This window comes from Pseudorasbora parva, chromosome 14, assembly GCF_024679245.1.
Source record: "Pseudorasbora parva isolate DD20220531a chromosome 14, ASM2467924v1, whole genome shotgun sequence".
In the NCBI taxonomy this organism is placed as follows: Eukaryota; Metazoa; Chordata; class Actinopteri; order Cypriniformes; family Gobionidae; genus Pseudorasbora; species Pseudorasbora parva.
This window is the reverse complement of record NC_090185.1, coordinates 36,166,217-36,179,166: the sequence shown is the minus strand read 5'-3', so window position 1 is coordinate 36,179,166 and position 12,950 is coordinate 36,166,217. Positions and strand designations below refer to the sequence as shown.

Below are 12,950 nucleotides of genomic sequence, written 5' to 3'. Positions count from 1 at the left end.
CGTTTAGGCCTAAACATTAGCCTGTAATATTATTATTTTAATGTATATGTTGGTTATGAAAAGTGAGCAGCATGAGTAAGAATCGCAATATGTTTGAGACCTGGGGAGTCACATGATTTTGATCACTTCGAGTTTTATTTTCTAGAAAGTCTTTCTTAAAAAATACATTTATTTTTGTATAAATTGTATTTTTATTTTGATCGATGTTTCATCAAGTAAATGCCTGTTTATTAGATAAGAAGCAAACTAAGATCGTCTGGAATGGATTGACGTGCGTAACTGGCCTGTTTCCTCGGCCTTTGAGTAAGGCTGAAAATACAGGCTGCCTCTTTCTGCTTTAATACATTTCTTGAATATATGTCTTAATTACAGTATATATAGCCTGTAGTCCTTATTAGGAGAAAATATATGTCCTTTTAACTACATTATCTTGTTATTACGACACAATTGAGTGGAAAATATAATATATAGGCCCTATGTTGCAGCAATGCGTCATCGCAACAGGTGACATGTAAATGGGAAAAAAACGTTTCCATTGCAGTTTTGCGAAAATGTCCTTTTTCGAATCGCCTGAAAAACCACCTCATGAGAGCGTAAAAACTTTTTTGCGATATATGGGAGTTTTTGCGAAATTGTCGCGTTTCCATTGGGCGTATTTTCAATTCGCAATTTCAATTTGCGCAATTTGAAGGGTAATGGAAACGCGCTTACTGTCTCGGACATTTCCTCATTCTGGCCCTGTGAAGAACGAATCTGTTCTACATTTCTACGCGTGAACTAAGAAGCTAATAAACACACGATAACTATGGAATAAGGTTTTTGTGTGATTGTTCATGTGATTTCGGCTATTTTATATCAATAATAGATGTTTACATTATGACTGCTAACAGGTGTAGTGATTAGCTCCATATAAAATGATAGATATAACATATTTTAACATCGGGAGTTCGTGAGATATTGCAGATGCTACGAGTCATTTAAGTTGATAATCGCTTCAAATCCGGCACGGATTTGGTACACAGCACGACTTTTTGCACCGCGAGCCGGCCGCAATCACACGAGCTTTCGTGTTAAACACAGACACCAGAGCTTTCAATGTTGCTGCTATAGCTTCAGATACAAAAAATAACGAAAAAATTTGTGCAAATGATTTGTTGAAAAGCAGAGAACAGGTAAATAGTTAGATAACAGGGAAATAGACCATCTACAATAGTCTAACATATTGTAATTGAAACAGCAACAGTCACTAAAATAACTACTCAATTGTAGGCTGAGGCTCATTTAAAAATTATGGTAGTAGAGTAGCGCTACATCTACTAGACCAAGGTTAGGCATTTCATGTATTGCTATCTCCTGAATTAATTAATCAGTCCCTCAATAATCATGTTAACTTTGTCTGAATCCCAAGCAATTTACTAGCGTTGCCATAGGAACGCTTCGGCTTTTGCCACCCAAAAGAACGTTTATTACTGTTGTGATGTCATGGTGAATTGTCCTATTTGTGCATTGTTTCTGTCTCCTGTTTCCTGTGGAGTTTTGTAGTTCTTGTAGTTTTTCATGTTGATTAGTTCTCCCAGGTGTTTCCCATTCACCACTACCCTTGTTATATTGTTAGCCTTGTTCCCTGGTGTGTATTTATACCCCTGTGATTCAGTTGTTCTTGGTCGGTCGTTGTTTCCTATTATGCAGGTGTTCTTGGTATTTTGTTCCTCGTGTTTCTTTGTGTTTGCTCTGTTATTTTGTTCCTGATTTTTCATCTGTATTGTTTGGTCTTTAATAAAATCTCCCTGCTATTGGATCCTACTTCTCTGCCTGCCGTCTGTTCCGTGACAGAACGACCGACCTAAAGAATGGATCCAGCGGGGAAATTGATGGTCCCTGTTCCGGTGGTCCCGTTTCCGGTGGACCCAGTTCCGGTGGTCCAAGTACCGGGGGTCCCAGTTCCGGTGGATCCTGTTCCGGTGGTCCTGAGTCTGGAGGTTCCGAGTCCTGACACGGCCAAAAGGGCTGTGCAGGGGTTCTTTGTGGCAGCGGTACTACGTGCTTGGGAGAAACACAGGACCTCCTCTGGAGATTCAGGGCTTGTTTCTGAGCAGCCTGCAGTAGTCTTGGAGGAGTGTCCTGAGCTGCCCAAGTGCATTCCCTTGCCGTGGCCGGCCCGCGCACAGAGTCCGGAGAGGACTCCATCCCCTGCACTAAGTCCAGAGAGGACTCTGTCCCCAGCACAGAGACTAGAGTGGACTCCGTCCCCAGCACCGAGCCCAGAGAGGGCTCCGTTTCCAACACCCAGCCCAGAGTGGACACCGTTCCCAGCACCGAGCCCAGAGAGGGCTCCGTTCCCAACACCCAGCCCAAAGAGGGCTCCGTCCCCAAAACCCAGCCCAGAGTGGACTCCGTCCCCTGCACCGAGCACAGAGAGGACTCTGGTCCCAACACAGAGCCCAGAGTGGACTCCGGTCCCAACACAGAGCCCAGAGTGGACTCCGTCCCCAACACCCAGCCCAGAGTGGACTCCGTCCCCAGGACCAAGCCCAGAGTGGACTCCGTCCCCTGCACCGAGCCCAGAGAGCACTCCGGTCCCTACACCCAGCCCAGAGAGGGCTCCGTCCCCAGGACCAAGCCCAGAGTGGACTCCGTCCCCTGCACCGAGCACAGAGAGGACTCTGGTCCCAACACAGAGCCCAGAGTGGACTCCGGTCCCAACACAGAGCCCAGAGTGGACTCCGTCCCCAGCACCGAGCCCAGAGATGGCTCCGGTCCCAACTCCCGAACTGAGTGGGCCACCCTGGCCTCCCGAACTGAGGGGGCCGCCCTGGCCACCCGAACTGAGTGGGCCGCCCTGGTCGCCCTGGCCTCCCGAACTCTTTGTCCCTCCCATCCCTCCCTGGTCAGTCCCTCCCATCCCGCCCGATCTGCCTCAGGTCCCATCCCGCTTCCAGTGTCCGCTCCTGACCCTCCATCCCTCCCCCAGTTCCGCCGCCGCTTCACCTCCCTCCGTGACTGGTTCTGGAGAGTCTGGAAGCCGCTCCTTTGAGGGGGGGTATTGTCACATCTGTTCAGTGTCTAGCACTTTGTGGGACTTTTATGTTGAAGTTTATATGTGCATTGTTTATGTTTCCTGTTGAGTTTTGTATACACAGAAAAATAGGGTGTCAAAATTGTACCTTTAGGGGTACAACAGCTTGTCGCTGGGGCAGTACCCTTAAAAGAACAATGTTGTACCATTTTTAACACAAAAAGGTTCATAGTAGTACCTTAATGTACGCATTTGTACTCAAAGGTACTAATATGCACCTTTTAGGAGTAGAAAAAAGGAACAAAGATGTCCTTTTAAGGGTACTGCCCCAGCGACAAGCTAAAGGTACAATTTTGACACCCTATTTTTCTGTGTGATTAGTTCTTGTACTTTTTCATGTTGATTAGTTCTCCCAGGTGTTTCTCATTCACCACTCCCCTTGTTATCTTGTTAGCCTTGTTCCCTGGTTTGTATTTATACCCATGTGATTCAGTTGTTCTTGGTCGGTCGTTGTTTCCTGTTATGCAGGTGTTCTTGGTATTCTGTTACTCGTGTTTCTTTGTGTTTGCTCTTTAATTTTGTTCCTGATTTTTCATCTGTATTGTTTGGTAATTAATAAATTCTCCCTGCTATTGGATCCTACTTCTCTGCCTGCCATCTGTTCTGTGACAATTTTATTATCCACGCACGCATAGAATTACAGTATTTTAAAATATCTGTCTTGGCAAGTATTCACGCAAACATTATCTGTTATGTCTTATGTGAAATTTTGGAGAACTGTTGGGGGAAAACATCTGAAGTGTAACATTATATTAGATCTGTGTGGTAAAGTAGTTATTAGTATATAGGCTGTGTGTTTCATTAATTCTAATCAAAGAACTATGGTATCATGAAAAATATATTTATTTTCCTATAGATATTCGGTGTTGACTTGGTGTGTGATAAAGTTGGTGATATTACAGATATTTTAAGGTGATTTTGTTTTGGAACCTTCAGAAATCGTTAACTCGATTTTTCTCAAAAGGAACTTTGCTGACTCTATCGATTTCAAACAGCTCAGTCATTGTTTTGTTCGATTAAAAAAAAAAAATCATACATCTTTTTGAAGAGAAGAGAGCGATAGAGATGTGAAAATAACAACACATTTTTGAAAATGTACTCATTTTCAAAAATTGCCTTTTGAGTTTCAAAATGCATTTTGAGTTTCTGTTGACCAGCTCCTTCATTGTCTCAACTCAAAACATTTTAATGTCAATGAACTTAATATTTTAAGGCAACCAGATAACTTACCTTTTTAGGTTAAACCAGCAATAATTTTTTACAGTATATAAACACAATGTTAATCTGCAGTCACGCTAGCAACATTTAAGTGAAATCTAACCTCTGTGTCTTAAATCTATTTATAACCAAGATAATTAATAATTCCCTCCAGGCTGGCTATGTTCCTTCATCTCTAAAAACTGCTATCATCAGACCACTTAAAAAAAAAACGCTTTAGACCCAGATGTTAATGACAAATACAGGCCAATCACCAAACTCCCATATCTCTCTTAGGTGCTGGAAAAAGTTGCTGCACAGCTTTAGGTCCATTTGGAGCAAAACATCTATATGAGAAATTTCAGTCTGGTTTCCGCTCAGGACACAGCACAGAAACAGCTTTGGTCAGGGTCACAAACGATCTATTGATGGCGGAAGATGCTGGTTCCCCATTTCTTATCATGCTCTTGGACTTAACTGCGGCTTTCGATACAGTTGACCATAACATCCTCATTCACCATTTACATTCCACCATCGGTCTCTCTGACTCGGTCCACAACTGGTTTTCTTCTCATCTCACTGGGAGAACTGAATATGTTGCGTTAGGAGAAGCTACATCCCTGTCACACAATGTCACCTGTGGTGTCCCTCAAGGCTCTGTGCTCGGACCCACCCTGTTCATACTCTACATGCTCCCCCTTGGCTGTCTCATCAGCTGGCATTGGATTTCTATTCCCTGCTATGCTGATGACACTCAACTTTACATTAGGACAAGTTCATCTCCCTCTTCTGACGTCACACCATCCACTTATCACTTTCCTGGATGAGATAAAGGCGTGGATGAAGCAAAACTTTCTCCAGCTAAACAGCTCCAAGACTGAAGCGATCCTAGTCGGCACTCCACTTCAGGTCCAGAAGTCCGTTAACACCAGCATTGCTTTCTCTGATCAGGTCATTCCACTTTCCACTTCAGTCACCAATTTAGGGGTCAGAATGGAATCGCAGCTTACTTTTGAAGCTCACATCAAACACCTGTGTAAGACCTCTGCCAATGTTAGTATTCTTCCCATACTAACATTGGCAGAGAAGCTTTTCCACGCCTTTGTCTCCTCCAGGCTGGGCTACTGCAATGCGCTCCTTATCGGCATCTCTAGCAAAAATCTCCAGAGGCTACAGTGTATTCAGAACAGCGCTGCTAGGATCCTCATGAGGGTGCGCAAATATGACCATATCACCCCCATTCTAAAATCACTCCACTGGCTTCCTGTGTCGTTCAGGATCGAGTATAAGATCTCTCTCCTTATCCACCAGTGCATCCATGGTGACGCACCCACCGATCTCAAGGAACTCCTCACCACACAAACTTCCACACGAAACCTCCGCTCTGTTTCTCTCTATCGTCTTGCAACTCCCTTGACCAGGCTCAGTACTCTGGGAGATCGGGCCTTCTGCTCTGCAGCCCCCGGTCTGTGGGATGCTCTCCCTGACCACCTGCGGACCCTACAGACTGTAGATGATTTTAAGCGTGGTCTTAAAACCCACCTTTTGAGCAGAGCTTTTAATTGATTTGTTACTTCTTAATTTTTCAGTTTTGTTTTATTTTATTTTATTTACTAATTTATTTATTGTTGTTGATTGTTTTAATTCTGTGGCACTTTGAGATTTTGTTTAATATAAAGTGCATTATAAATAAAATGTATTATTATTATTATTATTATTATTATTATTATTATTATTATTATTATTATTATTATTATTATTATAAACATGGTAAATGTTACCATACCTTTATTATTTTTCTGTCAAAGCCATTTGTGCCAGTGTTAAACATCTGCCCTCTCTGGGTCACATTACAGTAACTGTAACTCTTATTTATATGCATTAATTTATTTGATATTCCCCCGAAATAATATTCTCAACATTACCATTTTTATTATTCTGAAGTGCATATTGAGTGTCCTGTGATCCATGAAAATGTGCACCATATACACGAATCCGGGACACTCCCCTGAAAGTATTAGAAAGCCTAATGGGATTCATTCTTCAATGTCCCTCTTTCTTTTTTTTCTCTTCTCTCAGGAAAGGGAGACGTGTTCGGGGATGTGTTCTGGAAAGAGGTTAATTTAGCTCAGGCTTGTGCGAACGTCCGTGCTCTGACCTACTGCGATCTTCACATCATCAAGCGCGACGCTTTACAGAAGGTTCTGGAATTCTACACAGCCTTCGCCGGCCACTTCTCACGGAATCTGGTGCTAACCTACAACCTGAGGAAAAGGGTGAGTGCCTTTAGACCACTTCACAGGAAAAATAAAAATGCTTAAACCCCAAAGTTTCAAAAAATTAGTTTGATTAGAATTCACTTTTTAAAGCACTGTTTCCACATTTTGGATGTCAGCCTTATTTAACACAAACTGAATGGTTCATTAACTGGCAAACTCATCAAACGCAGACATACAACAGTTAGTGCTGCTCTGTGCCTGTTTGTAAAAGAGTGAAAAGACCATAGACTGTATAAAACAATGAGCAAGTGTCCATGACGTCACCCGAAGGATTCTGAAGAGCATTTTTGAAGCCTAAAACCGGCCATTGGATAACTCCCGGATAACCGAAATTGGACAAAGAGGCGGGACTTGGGTGGAGTTGAGGTGCCTGGTTGTGTAAACCAGCAGTGGCAATCCACCTGTTTACTCAAGTGGCCATTCTCTTAATTATGCAGAACTCTTAAAGGGGTACTTCAGCGCTGGGAAGATGAATCTTGTATTTAAACTGGGTCATTAATGTAGTAGAAATGTGAAATTATTTTTTAATTTGGTACCTTCTAGACTGAGAAAATAAAAAAAATGTATTTTTGTCTCATGGGGATGAAAGACTACAATTACCAGAATGATTCGCTGCCCTTTGAGGCCATTCCCAAAGCCACCAACTTGATTACAGTGACTGAGTTAGAGAAGACACTACAATTAAAAACTGAACGTGTCTGTTCAATATAATGAGTGAGTCACCGCGCGAGTATCACAGCACTGAGCACTAACTGCAGGAGTGATGAGAGCTGAGGTAATCGCGACTACACTCGCGGCATACATTCACAAAGCGAGTTCAGTCTGGCACGCGTTTCAGTTCATGCCTTTGCAAGCTTAACTTTCATAGAAATTAGTTTGAGAAGTTAGAAGACTTACATTGCTCACCATAGATCCGTTTAAATGAGCGCCTGCAGCTGTAAGCTGAGCTCTCCCTGCAAGCTTGAGTGTTATCTCCCATCCCCCATGCGCGGATTCAAAACATGCGGAAATGGCTCCCTCTGCTGGCTGTAGTCTTTAGCCTTTGGGCAAACATTCCTCCTATGATGCAAATATCGTCAATTTGCATCATAGGAGGAATTTTTCCAGAAATAAAATGCATAAATCTCTTGTCTCAGGGGGATATGAGGGGGGAAAGCACAATCATTTGAATATACTCCAGGGTTTCTACTGATACAAAGCCATATGCTAATCGCTGAAGTAACCCTTTAATGTAATTTAAATAAATTAGTTATAAATGTTGTTTTTTTTGTTTGTTTTTTACTCAGTTGTCATGAAAGGCAAAATTAGCTTTATTGACAAAAAACACTTTTTGTACCAGTCTGTAAACATATTTTTTTCTACAGTAAAGGTAAGCATTTTAACATGGGATTGAATCCCTTTTGGAGCTTGTCTCTATAGTGGCCAGACAATGAATTGCAGTTTAATTCACTTCTGTGTTGGATTCAAGAGAGAGACCAGAAGGTTGCAGCTTGGTCATTTAAATGCATTTAAATCAGACCAAATTATGCCTATTCTGACTAACTTCACACTGTATCAAATTATAGTTTTAATTGCTGTGTAAATGCATTCATACCACATCTAAGCAGCATGAATTAGTCTGTGTAGTAAATGCCACTTCAAAAGCGTTTCTGTTCCATCTTTTCAGTATAAATTGTACTCTATTACACTCCAGATACTGGAATCACTAGCTGCTTTTACACATAAATCACAGTAAAAAATGACCAGATTGATGCTAAACACAGTCAGTGAGCGAATCCACATTACAGTGATATTACAGTAAAACAATCAAAACAGTATTTTACTGTAAAAAACACAGTTAAATATTGTGAAAGTCTGGAATTTTTTTACAGTGCACTATAATGTATGTGGTGTTCACACAAGCAATGACATTTCATCTTTAAGATACCAATTATACAACAGCACCAAAATACTGGTTATGATGGTTGTCAGAATTGACCTGATCTTTAAATGCTATTTTCTTCAACCGCCCAAATGGGAAGCTTAAGGTTCACATTGTGTCTAATTTAACAACATTTTTTGACTTAAGATTTAATAGTTTTAAAACTGCAGAGCCACATTGCTGATTAATGGAAAGAAGGTATGCAGGCATTCCAAATATCCTTACCTCTATACTATATCCCTGTTGAAAAAATAGCATATATTCTGGTAAGGTATGCTTTGAAGCATAGCAGCTGGTTTGAGCTGGTCCTTAGTTGGTCATGAGCTGGTTTAAGCTGTCCTGAGCTGGATCTACTTTCTTAGTACCAGCTCAGAACCAGCACTAGACCAGCTCAAACCAGCAGCCAGTATGCAAGGAGCAGTATGTGGAAGCAATAGATTTAGATTTAGACCGCTGCCCTCCATTTTGTCTCATAGTTGAAATATGTCAGACTGGCTCCATTATCTGTACATAAACAGTCAGTGTTTTGAGAACATATTTTACATTATAAGCATTATAAGCATATTCTGTATTTTTATTTTATTTTATAAAATCATACAATTTTATGCAAGGCATCAGCCATAGCGCCTAGTGACAAAATTCTTAGAAATGTGGGTGTTTACTCTAAAAAAAATCCTAGTAAACAAAAAAGTAATTCAGAAATCATCTTAACCCTTAAAAGAGGTCTTAAAGGGTTAGTTCACCCAAAAATGAAACTTACGGCCGTTTCACACCGCAAGCGTGAGCGGCTCGAATTTTTCCGGCACCCGTGTTAATCAATGAGTGCATTCACACCGGGAGCAGCAGCAGTGAAGCGGGACTTCGGCGGAAAGCCTATTTTTGCTGCGCAGCTGACGCTCAACTAAAGTGAAAGCACAATTTTGATGGGCAAAATACATATGATATCACACAAAAAGTGCTCAAAATGCACACAAGAAGCACGTGTAGTGTGTTTTAACAATAACTGGAGTATGTCAGAAAAGAAAAAAGAAAGAAAGATTTACCCATTTAAACTTGTTTTAATTATTCAGTTTGGGTGACAGTATGGTTATGATAATAAAAAATAAGGTAAACTAACCAGAAAATATAAAAAACTTTCTTATCAGACAGGCTGCTCAATTAAAGTGAAAGCACACTTTTAATGGACAAAATAAATATAATATCACACAAAAAGCGCTCAAAATGCACACAAGAAGCACATGTGGTGTGTTTTAACAATAACTGGTCAGAAAAGAAAACGAAAAATGAAAAATATCAGCATTGTCTTCTCTTCCGGTTTTGTTTTAAATCCTCAAATAAAGATTTGAACGGTAATGAATCAGCGTCCGAATCATGAATCAATACGCTGATTGATAACCGTGCAAATCTTTATTTGAGGATTTAAAAAAAACAAACAATTCAAAACCAAACAAAACCAAACAATGCTGAATAAAGTCGTAGGTTTTGTTATTTTTGGACCAAAATGTATTTTCGATGCTTCAAGAGACTCTAATTAACCCACTGATGTCTCATATGGACTACTCTGGTGATGTTTTTATTACCTTTCTGGACATGGATAGTATAGTGTGCATACACTTAGATACGCTCTCGGGCTAAATATAAAATATCTTAAACTGTGTCTGAGGATGAACGGAGGTCTTACGGTTGTGGAGCGACATTAGGGTGAGGGATTAATTACAAAAAAAAAGTTCAAATTTGTTAGGAGGACGGACGAGGACTTTTAAGAGGCTTAAGAGTTTATTTAGCAAAATCGTAGAAAGATGAAGAGGGAGAAGAAATGTGTTGCTGACAATGGATGACAGTGAGTTAATAAGACGCTATAGATCAGATCGCGCAGGGATCATGTTTGTGACAATCTTATTAGATACATGCTAATATCTCTGACAGCGCAGGGATGCCATAGCACCAGAAATAAAAAATATTTGCTACATTATGATATTTGGCAGCTGGGAAAATGCAACAATGCAGCAGTGATGATTGGGGTCTGTCACAACCTTCTGTAAGCAGTGATCACAAAACACACAGACTCATGGGGACTCGTGTCACTGTGGGGACCTAAATTGAGGTCCCCATGGGTACAAAATCTTATAAATCATACAGAATGAGTTATTTTGAAAATGTAAAAATGCAGAAAGTTTCCTGTGATGGCTAGGTTTAGGGGTAGGGGCAGTGTAGGGGGACAGAATATATGGTTTGTACAGTATAAAAACCATTACGTCTATGGTGAGTCCCCAGAAAGATAGCGCACCAGACGCGCACGCGCGCGTGTGTGTGTGTGTGTGCGTGTGCGTGTGCGTGTGTGTGTGTGTGTGTGTGTGTACGTGCATGCGTGCGTGTGACAGAACAGTAAAATAGGACAATTTTTACTTCAAAGTGAAGGCTTACAATAGACCCTATACTAAAAAGCGCTCCTTTTCCCCCTTTTTGGACAACCAACCTATCACAGTCTTCAAAAGACTGTCGAACAATCAATCAATCAACTTTATTTATATAGCGCTTTTACAATCACGATTGTGTCAAAGCAGCTTCTCAGTGTCAAACAGGACAATATTGCGACAAAATTAGATTTGGCTGTACAGCCGTACTGGAGAAAACAGTGATGTTATCAGCTTATTTTAATTTATCATATAGCGACAATGTTGGCAGATCAGTATTATAGTTTATAGAATTAAATAAGACCTAATTCATACATTTTATTTGTATAATAAGTTGAATAAATTTAATCATATTTTTAGTGTCCCCAACTGAGCAAGCCAAGCCAAAGGCGACAGTGGCAAGGAACCAAAACTCCATCAGGGCATGATGGAGAAAAATAAACCTTTGGAGAAACCAGACTCAGTCGGGGTGCCAGTTCTCCTCTGGCCTATTAACACACCGTGTAAGATCATTATTCTGGCAACCTTACAGGTCAGAAATCATATTAGATTGGAATATTCAAAATTTCAGGGTATCACGGAAGAGACGGATTTATTTAGGATGGGGCGTCGATTACACAAGGGTATGAATACAAGAAAGATCGGAGTTATTGCGCCGAAGACGGGTTTTGAGCATGTCGTGCCAGTGAGGAAAATTCGGAGACACCACGGACAGGGCCCAGATCCGGGATAAACCTCGGATAAACAGAGAGACTAACATTAGCGTAGATGCCACTCTTTTTATGATGTAACGAGTACATCAGGTGTTATGGGAAGTGTTCCCGGTTCAGGCTGACCTAGTTAATGCAGCCTAACAATCAGTCAATTGATCTGAATAATGAAAGTTAAAAATGTTCTATGTGTATGCCATAGTAAAGAGATGTGTCAGTAAAAGACTGTGTCATACGTAGCAACGGGTCAGCCTCGCCTCTTCACTAAGATAAACGTTTTTGTATTTTCCTTGCTCAGAGTTGCTCTCAGATCGGCCTGAAAAGCTCTTAAGCTAAAACCCCTATACGTAAAACTTTTTAAGCTAAATTAGGATTTTTCTGAGAGGACTCTGGATGTAATGCATCCTAATTTCAAACTAAATTGAAGAGTGGACTTGTGTGACATTATTTAGATCAAAATCAGGCCAAAATTAAGTTTGTTTCTGGAAAAAAGTGAACGTCCCCGAAAAAGTTTGCTCCAGCTATTAAACACCTTTGAACTTTCAATGGTCGGTGGTGAATACATAGGAGACTCCACTTTCTTTTAATGAGCACAATAAAGGCCCACATATATTCAACCAAAAAAGTATAAATTTAGGGCTTTGGATAATTTTAACCCACGAGGAAAGGATTTGTTACAAAGTATGAGGGATGGCCTGTTCACACCAAAAACGATAACTTAACATCTTTAAATGCTTGAGCTCTTTAAAGCAGGATGGATTCTGATTGGCCGTCAATGTTTTTATCATTCGTCTGTTGGAAAGTATCGTTGTGAAAGTGATTCCAATGATATTGTTGCTTTGTGTTAGCCTAGAAATCTAGACACACCCTAGCGCGAGCAAATCTAATCTGCCGCGAGTGTCGCCTAGCAACTCTCAATATCCTTCTGAGCTGTAAAAAACAAACTCTGGTCGGGCCAATCACATCGTGTATAGAGTCGGTGGGTGGGGCCATAATGACGACGGCCGAGTTGCGTTTGCGTGCTTCTAGTAAACACAGACACTGGCGAACGGCGGTCTTTCGAATCAGCTTTGACCGCGACTCTGGAAGACTTGGAGTTAAGCTTTTCTCTGAGAAAAGAACAAAGAACGGCACTGAAGTCATTCTTAAAAAGGGAAGATGTGTTCGGAGTTTTGCCGACCGGATACGGCGAAAGTTTAATCTATTAACGAGCTCTGCTTCACCTTCATTGTTCTGGTTTGTTGTAGCACTATCCTATCGCATGCAGAGGGAGTTTAAGACCAGTTAAGCTGTCAGAGCAGAGTAATCGAAGGACTCCTCTACAGCAAAAGAAAGAGAAAAAACACAATCCCA

General features: G+C 40.9%; 1 protein-coding gene across 1 annotated transcript in view; it reads left to right on the top strand.

The window, feature by feature from the left end:
* Positions 1–12,950, top strand: part of kcnh1b (potassium voltage-gated channel, subfamily H (eag-related), member 1b) — a 99,090-nt gene that overhangs the window by 64,754 nt on the left and 21,386 nt on the right. The window contains exon 10 of the mRNA XM_067416320.1: positions 6,353–6,549. Coding sequence (XP_067272421.1) covers positions 6,353–6,549 — 197 coding nt within the window. The remainder of the gene's footprint in view (positions 1–6,352; positions 6,550–12,950) is intronic.